Consider the following 16,743-nt stretch of genomic DNA (forward strand, 5'->3'; position numbering starts at 1 on the left):
AGGCTAGATCTACGTACGCCAAGCATACCCTTCAGTACGCCCAACGTACGTAACAGTCCCCCTCTTAACTTATTAAGTGCTTATTTTTTCGACTTAACACGTCCAAATTACAGATCCAAGGCTAAAATACCATCGAGAGTCATAAAGTTTCCAACTTTATAACTTTACATGTCCATTAATTGCTTAATACACAAAATCTCAACATCTTAATGCCTTAAGACCTTCTATAGAATGCATGGAGTAAAACTAACCATCAAGACCACAATGTTATGACTTAAGACCCCCCATAAGGTCTGAGACGACAACGTATTTGATCAAGAACATGCCATTCTAAAGAATCACCATATGTGGGACCAAAGTGCCCTAAAGGAAGAAATGGCTAGATCTACAAGATAAAGTGATCAAGTTATGAACTTTTTACATCCTGGAGGTTGCTAGCAAGTGAGGAATCCCAGATCTAAGTTGCTTCCAAGCTTCAAGTTTCTTGCACCAACTTCTCCTTCTTCAAGAACACCAAAAAGGCACACAAATAAGCTCAAAACACTCTTCTCACTTAGGGTTCGCTAGAGGGTCAAAATCTCAGATGGGGGCTGATGAGAGAATGGTAAATGAGGCTATAATGGTGTTTATATATGGAACAAACCCTAAAAATTAGGGTGTGGTGTTTTTCCACGTACGAGGTGTACGCCCAACGTACTAGGGTCCACCCTTGTACGCTCAATGTACACCCATCGTACTACCCTATTGCCGAAAATCACCAAAATGCAACTATGGGCCATTTTGCACTCTTTCTTATACTCAGGGACTAAAATGAAATATCTAATCATACATAAGGTTACAATTGGAAATACCTTAACATCGAGATATTACATTTGTCTACATATAAATATGAAACTTACTTGGAAAGGGTAAGTATATCAGGAGTTGTAGAATTATGGAACTTTTAGTAGTGTCCGATATTTAAATAAGGATATTACATGAAATTCCACCAAAACACTAGGTTAGGTCACATTTTACAAGAAGAACTTATAGTGACATGTTATTAAACAACATATGTGAGGTGTTCAATAACAAGTTGAATGATGAAATAAACAAACTTATCATCACGTGTTTGGAATAAATATTAGGGAATAGATGACAAAAAGATTGGAAAATATGTATAAGTAATTATCAAGGCCAAAGGACTTTTGACACCAACAACAACTTACATTTTAGGTAGGATCAAGACCTAGATCATTTAATGAAATATGATATATTGTAGAAATTTCAAGTATTAGGTAATTGTCCTTAGGATGGCCAATATGATATGTATGTTAGTAAAATGACTTGATCATGTAGGAAGTAGGAATAAACAAGTATACCGTGTAAGCATATTGTTACAGTGAATTGTTGTGACACCCGTGTTTCAGACTGATTTAGCTTTGTAATTACCAGGGGATAAAGATGGAGTTTGGGGAAAAACTCTATGCCACGATGTGGTGCAAGGATGCCCATATCGTGACATCAAATAAAAGAACGCACATTTCATTGAGCCACCACAGTGGCATCTTTTTTGGCCAAAGTCCATGATTCTTTTAAGGTTCCCTTCATATTTAAACCTCTCTAAGTCATTTCTAAGGCTCATTACCAGCCTATAACATCCTTTTACCTCAAGGAGACACCCCATACTTATTTCCCTTGGTGATTTGTGGCCTTTTTGGAGTATTTGTTGGCATGGAGAAGAAGAGAATATGGAGAAGAAGGTGCTCTATGGGTGGATATTGCAAGGAAACAACATCTTTAACATCGTACATTGCTTTTGGACCTTTGTAAGTGTCAAAGGTTCAAACTTTATGGCTTGAAGTGGTTAGATCTAAGATATCGTCCCATGTTCTTCATGTCTAAGCATGTTTGAATGGAAGGAACACATAAAGTTGGAAACTTTATCACGCTCCTAAGTCCCATAAGCAACATATATTATAGATCTAGACTTTGGTTGGGGGTTCTTGACCATGCGTGAGATTTTGGTCATTTTAGCTCATTTTAACCTAAATTGGATTCTAGACATGTATTAGACATTCATCTCTATAAAGATTTCATCTTTATGTTAGATCTGGTATTAGAAACTCCTCTGGAGTGATCGGGTTAAGGACTTTTTAGGATTAAGCGCTTAATGGTTAAAACATTGTTGTACCTAGCCTCATTTGGACCTAGGGTTTGAGATCTTGACCTCTTTGAGCGTCTTAATGGATAAAGTTGGAAACTTTATCCATTTAGATCATAGAATGGACGATATCTGAGCTTTGGAGCTCTTGGAATTAAAGAAAATGGCTTAATCCATTAAGCTATTGGAAACCCAGCTCCCACGATGTAGCCTTAGGCGGCCACGACGTGGCGACTGGGAAATGCTCATCTGTTCGACTGTATGAGGGCCACGGTGTGGCGATGGATGGCCACAATGTGGCAGTTGACTAAAGTCAATGTTGACCGTTGACATTTGGCATGGGTTGAATTTTGGTTAATTTCTATTTTTAAAAGTTAGACTTAGGTATTACCTCGTGTGGATTATTAGGAGGTGTTTAGCATCTATCTTTTTTGTGGTGAGAGCTATTAGTTGTGGTCGGCGCGACATTAAGCTGGGTTCTAGTCAGCTTTGTGATTTAGACAAGTCTCCTCACTATACTTGTGAGTCGAAGACACCAATACCAGACCACTAGATATTATATATGTAGGAAGACTAGGTGGTGGCCCCTGGAAATTGTAAGAAAGACCTGGATATGGCTCCTAAAAAATTGTATGTAAGACCGGGGTCTGGAACTTGACAGTTATATGTAGGATGCTTGTTGTCTTTATGATACTTGCATGGAAGACCAAGAGGTGGTTCTTGGCACTTGTTTGTAAGACCTGGGTTGTTGGCCCCTGGCTTAGCAAGAAAAGACCATGAAACAGCTCATGGCATGATAGTAATTGTAAGAATATGGTTGACACACAACATTCTCTGTTCTATGCGTGGTATGTGGTATTTTGGGGAACTCGCTAAGCTTTGTACTTACATTTTTATGTTTATGGTTTCAGGTACCCTTGATTCCAAAAGGAAGGGTTCAATGTGACTGCACCACATCCCCCATAGTTTTGTGCATCGATAATTTATGATTTTACTCTGTTGTTTAATTGACATAATCACTTGATTGGTTTTGGAACAACTCATTTGTATGGTTTACTGTTTTTTTTTAAATGAAAATTTTACTATAAATTTTTGGGACGTTACAATTGTAAAATGGTGGTATGTCATAAAATTGTAGGTAAAGCAAAGAGTTGGTTTGATTAGTGATACTATATACAAACATGGAAGCATGTGGCCTAAAGTTTTCCTACATTGTTATTTGTGTTTATATAAGCCTTGTATTAGTACACTATGTACTATGAAGAGTTAGTAACTCGATCCATCTATAGTAGGAATGTTGTTCCACCAAAGATTAAGGTTCAATAAGGAATCAAGGTGGTTCTTATTGCACTAGAGCTCAATTTTTGATGGGAATCATGGTGGTTCTTATTAGATTGACATTAAACCATCACCTGAGTGGCCTTGCGGTCGAGGAGAATGAGAATATAGCCTACAACAAGGAGGACATCATGTCAAATCTCGACATGTTTTATTTTAGAGGTGGCCATAAGGTTAGGCAACGACTACATATTGCATGTATAAGCATCTTTACTAAAGATGAATCCTCTCACTGAACCTCGCAAACAGGGCTCAATGGGTAGTACGAATATAGGCAACCAATTTGATTGCCATAACCAATCACACACACACACACACACACACACACACATATATATATATATATATATATATATATATATATATATATAGATCCGGTAAGAAATTTTTTTTTGGTAGGAAGTTAAATTTTTTTTCGTCTTATTTTTTTTTGGCGAACAAAACAAATGAATCACTAGATGAATCAATAATAACATGATTCACCAAAAAAAATTCCGAAAAAATATTTCGATGATTTATTTTTACGATGATTTTGTTGATATTCACTAAAATTGTCATAAAAGTGAATTTTTTTCTTAATTTACCTAAAAATGAATCATAAATGTGTTTTTTTCGGAATTTTTTCTTGTGAGTCATCTAATGATTCATTTTATTTTTTTGCTAAGAAAATATGTATATAAATTTTTTTTCCCTTCCTACCAAAATTTTCCTTCTTATTTGATCGACTCTGTGTGTGTGTGTGTATATATATATATATATATATATATATATATATATATATATATATATAAAGTAATTTTAACAAAAAAAATTACATAAATTTGGAAAATGCTAAATAGTGTTTTTAAAAATTATTCTAAATTAGACATAATATACTTTTGAGTGTTTTTATGGTGTAAACAATTATGAAATGAGTCATAGATAATGACTATTTACACCAAATACACTATTTATCTCGAAAAAAATGGAGATTGGGTTTGAGTCTGGTCTTCGCTTTGATTTTCTTTTTTTAACTTAAGCTAAAAATATATAAATTAAAGAAAAAAAGATAGCAAGACACTTATTAGAATACCATAGATCACTCTAAAGTATGTCTATAATCCACCATCTAATATATTGACCATGACTATTAATCTGAATATAAAGACAAAACTTGTGTACCTTAAGTATTTGCCTAGCCTAAATAATGTGCATTAAGCTCGTCCATTTGCAAGACAGTCCCCCCTCCCACCCACACACACACAAACACACATCCATAGTACTTTTACATGCATGCAGAAACAGATACCGATTTTTGTGTGGGCGTATCAAAGGAGTCAGTGTTCTCTTTTTTACCCAAGCACTAAGAAGAAGTACTGTGGCACAGCGTCACTATAAGAAAGCTTAAAGGCTAAGAAACTTCGTCCACTCACTTCAAGAACCCTAATTATTATAATGAATACAAAAAGAGAGATGCAAATTACAAAATAAAAATAACAATAGAAATAAGCAAAACAAAAGCCTCCTCTCCCTTATCTTTGCCATCCCATCATCTTCTTCTTTTTCTTTTTATCCTCCTCTCCTCATCCTCCTCTCTCACTAATCTCTCTTTTCTGTATATTATTCTCTTGTGTTTGATTCCCCACACTCATATATTATCAAAATTAAAACCCTTGAAAAGTTTCTAAAAGAGAAAAGGAGAGATCAAATTAATTTATACCATGGTTTTCTCATCTGCTCCACCCTATCTAGATCACCACAATTGGCATCTCCAGGTATGATCTTTAAGCTTATCTCTTTGATACATGATCCTTTTTTTCAATGTTTCATATTAATTTTTCATTCAAATGAAAAAGGAAAAGCATATATGTAAAAGAAGGATGATATATACTCATTCATACATATTCTCTTCAAATCTTTTTCTTGAATATACCATGTACATAACTACCTCTTGTAAGCTCATCTGTTTTCTTTTTTCTTTCTGTTTGCTTGTTTATTTTTTCTTATCAGTTGCAACAATCCAACCATCAACAAGCAAGTGGTGCTGGTGGCGAAAATCCTAATCTCCCACCACCACCTCCTCCTCCACAACCTGGTGGCGGGGGTGGTGGTGGTGGTGCAAATGGAGAAGGTTCGATCAGACCAGGATCTATGGTAGATCGAGCAAGGATGGCCAAGTTACCCATGCCGGAGCCAGGATTAAACTGCCCACGTTGCAATTCCACCAACACCAAGTTTTGTTACTTCAACAACTATAGTCTAACCCAGCCTCGACACTTTTGCAAGACATGCAGGCGCTATTGGACCAGAGGTGGTGCTCTAAGAAATGTTCCAGTTGGAGGAGGTTGTCGGAGGAACAAAAGGAATAGCAAAAACAGAAGCTCAAAATCTCCAAGCCAAACCGGGCTTAAATCTGTTAGTGAAAGTCCATCAAGGTGTAGCACAGAGACTATGGCAAGTACTCAACTCCCTCATCCTCCCTCTCTTCAATTGCCATTCATGAGCTCTCTGGGTCAATATGGAGGTGGTGGTGGTGGAAATATTAGTTCAAATCTTGGTGGATTTCAGTCTCAAAATGAAATGGGTAATTTTCAATTAGGAAGTGGGAGCTCAACTGGGAACAATTTTAACAATATTTTATCAATTGGAGGGGTTGAAAATTGGAGATTGCCTTTCATGGCTGGATTTGAGGTACCCAGTAACAGTAATCTATTTCACTATCAAAGTGAAGGTGTAGCTGAAGCACCATCATCATCCATGGGAGGAGGAGACATACGAATACCAAACTCTGAGATTGATAATAATCAGGTAGATCCTCCAGTGAAGATGGAAGACAACCGAGGCTTAAATTTATCAAGGCAGTTTCTTGGTGTTTCAGAAAGTACAAATAACCAACCATGGGTGGGAACTGCATGGGCTGGATTTTCTGGTGTCAATAGTACTTCCACTACTACTACACATTTCCTATAATCTGATTTGGTTTTTCAGGGTTTTCAGAGGGAGGGAGAGAGGATTTCTTAGTAGATTAATTAAAGGATGCATTTCAAGTACATTTCAGCTCAAAGTTGCATGTAGCAGTCTTATAAGGGAAGCAATGAACTGAAACTTGGATCGTTTAATCTCTAGGTAGCTAGAAAGAATGTGATATTCTCTCCAAGGTCGACTAATGTAGTGTTTCACATCCGCCATCCACTGATGAAGCTAGGGAGAATTAATGGGTTGATGTTGTATGTTAAGTTTAATTTTCCAGTATTATATGATGTTTGTTGATTTTATTTATGTGTTGGTGAGTTTACTTGTACTTCTATGTGGAGTGTTCCGATAATTTGTGTGTGCTTGTGTGGTACATTGCTAATCATGTATTATTTGTTAAGAATAATCTGTTTATTTGGGTTTTCTCTAATGAAATTTTGATAGCTTCAAGAATGTTGACAACTTCATCCTCAATCATCTTGGCTTGGTTGTATATATAAGAAATTAAATCACATTAATGTGCATTCGGTGCATTTTGTTAGTATCTACAACGATTACTTATATATAAAAATGATGATGTTCCAAAAATGCATGTTTATGGAATTCGTGATATATGTGTGTTAGAAAATTTTGAGCAACGTTGTCTTTTAAGAAAATAAATGATCTAAGGATTTAATCTGTAGGAGATGTTTGATTATCTCACTAGGAAAATTTGATTTGCTCATTGTTGTCTAGAAATTTTATATATGTCGCAACTATTTTCCTTTGCAGTCACTCTTGGTGGCTGTCCAAAGAGCAAATCTGAAAGTATATCAAATAATATATGTATTTCAATAATGTATAATAGTTATGAGTATATATATATATATATATATATATATATATATATATATATATATATATATATATATATATATATATATATATATATATATATATATATATTGGCAAGCTCCGTATATAAAAGATAAATCAGAAAGATTTTAAGGTTGTAATCGTCCATGGCAAGTGATTTCTTACTAGCAAGTCACTTTGATGCTAACAATTGTTTAGGGTACCATAGACAGCTAGATATTAATCCTCCCTAAGCATGACCAAATACATGCCTAATTATGAACCATTTTCAGTCATGCCTCACGATCCTTTTTTGTAGTTACTGTACTTAATTTGTTGTGCTTGAGGCAGAAACAAATGATTCAGCTTTTCCTTGCGTCTTGTTTTAAACTTAGCTTCTTTATTTGTAGTTCTAAATCTAATATCATAAACGAATATAAAAGGAAAAAGGAACGTGCTGTAAAATCTTATTAGTCATCATGAAGCACACACAAAAACGTGTGTGAGTATATATATATATATATATATATATATATATATATATATATATATATATATATATATATATATATATATATGTGTGTGTGTGTGTGTGTGTGTGTGTGTGTGTGTGTGAAAGTCTCTGTAGAAAACGTCAAAAATCTACTCAGAACCATGCAACTATATATTTCACCTTCACTTATCTCATAAAGATTATTGATTTTGAAGATGATGGCGGACTACAATAGCATTGATTATAAGTTCAAAAGAATAAATTTGGTCTCTTCATATTTTGAGGGGATGACCTGTGTGTGTGTGAGAAAAGATAAAGGAGTACGTAGTTTGAGAGCAAATCTTGGACTGATAACAAGGGGAAAAAAGTGAAATGAAGGGTGATTGCTTGAAAATAGTGTGATGAGAGATTGATTGTTAATTTGTAGACTAAAAAGTAAGGGAAGGAATCTGGCAAGGATAGATATTGCTTTATTGAAAGGACCAACACCCTCCATTAAAGCTTTATGCCCAACCCATGGAACCCTAAGCTCTTCCTACCCCTTAAACCACTCAAAAGAGAAATAAAGCAATCATAGAGAAAAGAAGGTGGCTCAAAAAACCATGAGGTTGTTTCTTCGGTTAGGTGTTATTTGCACAACATTTTAGTATATGTACAATTATTACTCTCTTTGTTTTGGAAAAGGTACAAGGATTGATGTATGGTGTAATTTAAAAATAGATTATAAAACGTGAAAAAGTGATGAACACTTACTGTTATCAGAAAAACATATTTAATTGATTGTGAGATGCTTGTTTATGATGGTACGATTTTAAATGCAGCATGTAGTGGATAGAGCTTCATCTCAAATAATAACCAGATTGCAAAGTTCAGCATCAACCTAGACAACTTCGACGTCGTTCTATTGTAGAGTGTATGGAGCGGATAAGTTATGTTTGATACCCTTTGATACTAGATATCCGTTGAGCATATCATTCATGAACTCACTTCCTTGATTTCCTATGATTGGGTGCAATATGAAGGCATCAAGCACATTGAGATCGGAATTCATTTTGTTTAGGATCAGGTAGCCATGGCCTTGTTCATGTGGTTCACATGCCTTAGAATTCGCAGTAAGATGATTTCTTCACAAAGGGCCACCCTAGATTGCTATTTAATGATTTTAAATCCATTTTGAATGAGTGGGCATCTCCTTTCGATAAAACTCTATGGTATGTTAGACAATATGTAAATACATTACTTAATCTAGACATGAACAAAAAGATTAGACTTGGATTGGTCCAAAAAAGATTGAGACCAAACTGAAAAAAGACCGGACTAAAAACACCTGATTCTAAAAAAGAACAAACTGTTCGGACACAAGTCCCAAAAAAATTAGACCGTTCTGAGACCGACATAAGAACAAACCGACCCAAAAATGGTCAGAGACGGGTCTAAAAAAACAAAAGCGAAAGTTTATATACCTATACTTTTTTAGTTAACTTCACATTTTTTAATCACACATTACTCTACTTCTTCCTTTCTTTTTTTTATTAAATTTAAATTTATCATTTTTGTTAAATTTTAATATATCATTTTGATGTTAATCACATATTTATTAACTATTAAAACTCAACATTAAAACTAAAACACCAAAAAATATCGAAACCGGTCCAACAAATAACTGAACCATTTTGAGACTGCCCATGCACATCTCTAGCGTCTTGTACAAAATCAGCCCATTGTCCATCGTGTTATGTATATTCTCAAAACTTAAGGAACATTAAAGTTTTTTTGTTTTAAACATTTGCCACTAAATTTTGCTATTCTTACATTTTGGCCCCTTATTACAAAAGTTTGTGGTCTTCAAAAGCTTAAGGAATAGTAACTTTCCTTTGTTTTAAACATTTTCCACTAAACTTTTCCATTTTTATACTTTTGGTCCCTTATTACAAAAGTTTGTGGTCTTCAAAATTTAGCCACAATATTTTTCACAGTTTTCCAAGTTTAGTCTTTTAATTCTCAAAAGCTTAAGGAATAATAAAGTTTTTTTGTTTTAGACATTTACCACTAAACTTTTCGATTCTTACATTTTTGGTCCCTTATTACAAAAGTTTGTGGTCTTAAAAATCTAGCCACAATATTTTTCATAGTTTGCCAAGTTTAGTCCATGCTGCCTTTTATTGTAAAAGAAACCGACCCCGGGCGAAACCCGAAGTTTTTTTACTAGTTTATACAAATCAACAAATAATACATTGGATCTTTTTTTTAAATAACTTGCCTAAAAGTTGTGATTGGAGAATAAACCCGTTGATCAGTATAGAGGCGGTATATGTTTGAAAACTTATAAGTTGTCGATAAGTTAATTTTGTTTTGCATATAAAAGAGTAATACATATTTTTTTAACAGCTATCATAAACACCTTCTAAATCTTACCCTTAAAGGACCTAAACTATACATTTTGCTAACAAACAAACACCTTCTAAATCTTACCCTTAAAGGACCTAAACTATACCTTTTGCTAACGACGTGACTTGAACAATCAACCCATTAGGGGATGAACACATCTTCAACACCTTGATACGGCTAGACCAAAAGTCTTGATAAAAGAGTAATATGTTTGAGATCTTTAGCTTTAACCATTAGTATATATGGTTCAAATGATGGTGATTCTTATGTATCGTGCTGTTATGGGGCAGGAACGCCTATAGTTTCGGTTAAAGGCTCATCTTAGATCTCAGATTTGTTTTGTTACCGTATAAAATTTACATTAGGTTTATATGGGGTCTTTGTTCACTTATACTAGTTGGAAGAGATTGTATCTAGTGGGATAGTTTGTGACTCAAAATGATAAGTGTCAATACCATAATTTAAGTTATATAACACTTAATTAACAACATGACACGATTGGTTAAAGTTTATTAACTTACAATTAACAAGCTATTTATATTAACCCTTTATTTTTATATGAAACATGATATTTATGTGGGAGGAGTTTGCCCCACTGGTTAAGTGTTGGTTTCCAAATTAAGTAAGATAATACTTATTTAATACCACGACACGAATTTACAAAGTTTATAAATTCGAAACTTTTGAGTTTTACATATAAACTATACAAATGCTTGTACAAGGTTTCAAGAGTAAATTTGGCTATTTTATGTTTTCACAAAGAGTGATATGACTTTCTTTTATATGAATTGGAATTCAAAATCCTTATATAAAAAGCATTTTGGTCATGGGAACCGTAAAAGCATGTTATAAGTTTGATTTACTTATATATTTATCAAATGGTGTATTTTTGGACTTGAGCAAATGATATTTCTAAATGAGTCTAAATATACCTTTATAACTCTTTTATACTTTTGATAGAAAAATATGTATTTATAAAAGCCGGTCAACCAGATAAATTTTATAAAAGCATGTATTCTCATGTTATTTAGCTGGTCGGAAGTGTTTGTTTAGAAGACTCTCCGTTATTTTTATTATACCATGTACACGTCGAATCGTTAGGCATGTGTTGCGATTTAGCAATAGTTATTGTCAATGTAATTTCTAATTCCTTAATAATAAAATATTTTATTTGTACTGTTCAATGTATATTTAATAACTGTGATTACTGATTTACGTCACGCACCTCGGCGTTTCCGCCGATGGCCAGGGGTGTGACAAATATATTCTAATTAAATTGATTTGTGGTTTTTAGGATGAATTAAAAGTCGTAAAAAGATATTATTAGTATTGAGGGACTAAATAGTCAGTAAAGGAAATTAAAAATGTCAAGTTATTAGGTCATGCGTGATTGGATTTAAGTCATGGGGATATTGCGTTATTTTGCAAATATCACTTATAACTCCCCCAAGGGCATGCAATCTTCGATTGAGGGGTATACTCGTCCATTTTTTTTGTCTCGCCATTTATGCATTTCCTTTCATTTTTTTCGAATTTGTACACACCAAGATCGCTTAGTGCATCCTTGGGCATGTTGCTGCTGCGTCACTCAATAGGAGGAAGAACAAAAACTCAAACATAGAGGGATACAGATTTCTTTCACTCCAATTCTTGTATTTCATAGGTGGAATTTTGCTTCTTAAAAGTATGCATGTTGAACCATTTATAAGTTTCTTAAAACAATCGGTAAGTGTCTTGATATGTGGCTTAATGGTGGAGGAAACCCAAACCCAAATTGTGTTTTCTCTTTTAGCAACATACTTTCGTTTTTTCCTTTAAAGCAATATACTTTAGGTCATGGTTTAAAGTTTGAATTGTATTTTTGACTCAACGAAGTGTTGCTGCTGGTAAGATCTTAGTTTCTTACCGGGGGTCATTTTTACAGTGAATTAATGCATTAAAATGCCAATTAACTCTTAAAAGCAAAAGCTGGGAAATATTGTGAAATTACCTAATATGTCGCTATTTCGTAAAACATCTAGAAAAATCACAGAAGGCCAGATTTAGGATCCGTCAGTCCTCAAAGTTCAGATTTTGGGTCTAGTATGACCCTTGTTTTTCCCTTGATTTGATGTTGGTTCTAACTCGGGTGAAAATCACCATTTTCACTAATTAGTCAGAAATTAGCTACACTGATACCCTGTTTTTAAAAATCCATAGTAAATTGTATAAAACATGTATGGACCTGTACAAGTATTCCTAGAAAGCTAAAAGTCTAAATTACTAGGATATGGAAAAATATTGTAACTTTTGTAGGCTTTGGTGTTGTTAAAGTGGCCTTGAACAAGTTGTTGTTTCAGGTCAAAATCTGGAAATTTGATTTAGTAATTTGTTTTCATGTTTGGGGTATAGAATTGCCATTTTTACAAAGTACCCTCATTTGATTTTTGATTTTAAAATTATTTCATGTCATTTTAATTGACATAGAAATGTTTTTTATATATTTTTTTCTATATAATATTGAATTTTATTTTGTGTATATAATATAGTACATTAATTAATTAGTATATAATAAAAAATAAATATAAAATATAATTACAATGAATAACATGATATTTTTATGAGATAAGGGATTTTATCTAATGCCTAATAAATATAAATTGTTGAAAAAATTAAGTGGTCAATAAATATTAGTAAAATATGGTATCTACCTTATTGATTGTTTGATATACTATTAACAGTTCATAAAAACTACTGTTAAAGATGATCTAAGTTGTGAAAATGATGTTTTTTTATTTTACTTAATATTTACGAAAAACATTTATGAGTAATTTATTATAAATGTTTTAGAGTAATGTTTTTAATTAATTAACCATAACAATAGTTAAAAATAATACTCAATAAAATAAATACTTTTTTTTAAATTATTTAACAATAACAATAGTTAAAAGTAACACTGCATAAAATATGTATTTAATTTTATTCATGCGTAAACCGCGTGTAGAGGTCATTGCATAAAATAATGGCATATGACAAGTTATTAAAACCTTAGATCATATGACAAGATTTCTCACTAAAGCTTTTCTTGTTTTGCATCTCGCTTCTTGCTAGACTCGTAAAAAAAATTTCTTTCTCCAAAAAATATATTACAAGGTTTCATAATTTAGACTCTCTTCTTTACTTAGAATGAATAAAGATTAATGATTAATTATCAAAAACTCTAATACAAATAGAAGACATGAATAGATTTCTAAAGTCAATGACTTTTATTATTATTTTATTAGCTTAGAAACAAATTAGAAAAGTAAAGTCACATAAATCTTCAGATATTTTTGTAGAACAAGATATATCAAAAAGCAAAATTCAAATTTATCAATGTTAGGCATGATTCAAAAAAGAATAGGAAACAACTAAAATTAATGAGTAGATCCGATTGACAGGAATATACTAAATAGATCTTGTTATCTTTACTTCCCCGTCAAAGCAACTTCTTTGTGGTTTCCAAGTTATAAAACAATAAACTCATGGCATAATACAAACTACAACAAACTCCGTGAGTTTGATCTCATATCTCTTCGAAAAAAGGAATTAAAATCTTCTACCTTTGAGCAAGGCTAAAGAAAGGTTTTCTTACAGTAAATATGTAATCTGAGATTTCTAATATCTCATTCAACTTGTTAATTATATCTTGCATCAACTTGCTAATAACTTCATCCCCCATTTCCAAAAAATTAGTGAGAAACTAATTGTTTTGCAACTAAAGATAAATTTCAAATGCGTTCGAAGAAAACTAATGAAACAAAATGACAATCACAATCCACCCGGAAACATGAGAAGGCATGAAAAGAGTGCAAAGTGCAAATGCGGATGAATTCGGTTTGGTGTTGGAGGACTTTGTAAGGTATGATGTGGTCTTAGTCTTGGTTTGTTGTAATTTTTTTTGGCTTTTTGCTATTTTTTAGTTGGCACTCAAGGTGTAGTGTACAATTCGGTTTTTAAGATTGCTTTTATATTGGTTTTTTAATTATTATTTATGACACAAGTCAAAAAAATGGATGTAACGTGGCCTCTATTCTCAGGTTATTTTAATTATGTGTTTTCGTTATAGAGTGTTTGATATACTATTAATAATTTATAAAAACTACCATTAAAGATGATCTAAGTTATGAAAATGATATTTTTAATTTAATTAACATTTACCAAAAAGTTTATGAGCCATTTATTATAAATGTTTTAAAATAAGGTTTTTAATTAATTAACCATAAAAGTAGTTAAAAATAATACTCAATCAAATAAATAATTTTTAAATTAAATAATCATAACAACAGTTAAAAATAACACTACATAAAAAAATTGTATGTAATTTTATTCATACGTAAACCCCGTATAGAAGCCATTGCAAAATTTGATTGCAATACATGTTTATGTTATCGTATTGTTAAAAAAAAATACAATTTTACATATCAGCATAACATAAGAATTACAATTTCGTTGCTAATATTAAAAATAACATAATCTTAACCTACGTAACAGAATTCGCGTAGTTAATTTAAAAGAAGGAGAAAGAAAGCCGAATATTACTTTTATGGTAAAAAATGAATACAAAAATATATAAATTGGAAAGAAAGAAAAATATAAATAAAAAAACCATTTATTTTATCAATTATAAGTTTGTAACCGATAAATTAGACAAATGAACCTAAGAATAGAAGCCACGTCACATCTACTTTTTTTGACTTGTGTCATAATTAGTAACAAAAAGATAAATATAAAAGCAAATTTAAAAACAGAATAGCTCATACACCCTCAGTTCCAACTAAGAAATTGCAAAAAGACAAAATTTACAATAAATTGAGACCAAGTCGTTATTAAAGCTCACAAAATCATCCAACCCCAAAAAGTTTATCCTTATTCAAAGATTTTATTATTCTTAGGTTTCCTGGTGGATTGTGATTGTAATTTCCTTTCATCAATTTTCTTAGAAATCTTTTAATATTTATCTTTAGTTGCAAAAAGAAACAAATTTTTCACTGATTTTATGGAAATGGAGGATGGAAGTTTAGCAGGTTGATGCAAGATATAATTAAGAAGGTGAATGAGATATCAGAAATCTCATATTACATATTTAATGTAAGAAAAACTTTCTTTAGTCTTGCTAGAAGGTTAAAGATTTTAATTCCTTTTTTCGAAGAGATACGAGATCAAACTCACGAAGTTCGGGGTAGATTGTATTATGCCATTATTTCACTATTTTATAATTTGGAAACCACAAGGAAATTGCTTTGACAGGGAAGTAAATGCAGCAAGATATGTTTGGTATATTCTCGTCAGTCGGATCTACTCATTAATTTTAGTTATTTCCTATTATTTTTTAATCATGCCCATAATTGATAATTTGGAACTTTGATTTTTGATTTATCTTGTTCTACAAAAATATCTTAAGATTTATGTGACTTTACGTTTCTAAGTTATCTTATCCCTTAAAACAAGTTTTCCAAATCCTAGATCATATGACAAGATTTCTCACTAACAAGTTTTCCAAATCCTAGATCATATGACAAGATTTCTCACTAAGGCTTTTCTTGTTTTGCGTCTAGTTTCTTGCTGGACTAGTATAAAAATTTTGCTTGCTCCAAAAAAAAAAAAAATTCAAGGTTTCTATAATCTAGACTCTCTTCTTTGGTTAGAATGAAATAAGATTAACGACTAATTATCAAAAACTCTAATACAAATAGAAGACTTGAATAGCTTTCTAAAATCAATGATTTTTATTATTCTTTTATTAGTTTAGAAACAAATTAGAAAAGTAAAGTCATAAAAATTTTCAGATATTTTTGTAGAACAAGATAAATTGAAAAGCAAAGTTCTAATTTATCAAATTTAGGCATGATTAAAAAAAATAGGAAACAACTAAAATTAATGAGTATATCTCACAGGAATATACCAAATATATATTGCTGCCTTTACTTCCCTGTTGAAGCAGCTTCCTTGTGGTTTCCAAGTTATAAAACAATAAAATCATGGCATAATACAAACTACCACAAACTCCATGAGTTTGATCTCATATCTCTTTGAAAAAAGGAATTAAAATCTTTTACCTTTGAGCAAGGTTAAAGAAAGGTTTCTTACAGTAAATATGTAATCTGAGATTTCTAATATCTCATTTAACTTGTTCATTATATCCTTCATCAACATGCTAATAATTTCGTCCCCCATTTCTATAAAATCAGTGAAACACTAGTTTTGTTGCAACTAAAGATAAATTTCAAAAGATTTCGAAGAAAATTAAAGAAAGAAAATGGCAATCACAATCCACCAGGAAACATGAGAAGGCTTGAAAAGAATGGAAACTACAAACAATGATGAATTGGGTTTGGGGTTGGACGACTATGTGAGCTTTAATGTGGTCTTGGTCTTGGTTTTGTGTAATTTTTGTCTTTTGCTATTTCTTTGTTAGCATGGAGGTGTAGTGAACTATTAGGTTTTTAAGAGTGCTTTTATATTTGTTTTTAATTATTAGTTATGACAGAAGTCAAAAAATTGGATGTGATGTGCCCTGTATTCTCAAGACATTCGGTTTATCAGTTACAAATTTACTATTGATAAAATAAAATTT

At 32.1% G+C, this 16,743-nt stretch overlaps 1 protein-coding gene across 1 annotated transcript; it reads left to right on the forward strand.

Moving 5' to 3' along the window:
• Positions 1-5,003: 5,003 nt before the first annotated feature.
• Positions 5,004-6,886, forward strand: LOC145112806 (dof zinc finger protein DOF3.6-like). The gene is made up of 2 exons (XM_079048924.1): positions 5,004-5,235; positions 5,471-6,886. The coding sequence occupies exons 1-2, from the start codon at positions 5,182-5,184 to the stop codon at positions 6,428-6,430; spliced, it is 1,014 nt and encodes a 337-aa protein (XP_078905050.1). The 5' UTR covers positions 5,004-5,181; the 3' UTR covers positions 6,431-6,886.
• Positions 6,887-16,743: the final 9,857 nt, after the last annotated feature.

Source organism: Lactuca virosa, chromosome 5, assembly GCF_052849685.1.
Source record: "Lactuca virosa cultivar CGN04683 chromosome 5, Lactuca_virosa_CGN04683_v6, whole genome shotgun sequence".
Classification (NCBI taxonomy): domain Eukaryota; kingdom Viridiplantae; phylum Streptophyta; class Magnoliopsida; order Asterales; family Asteraceae; genus Lactuca; species Lactuca virosa.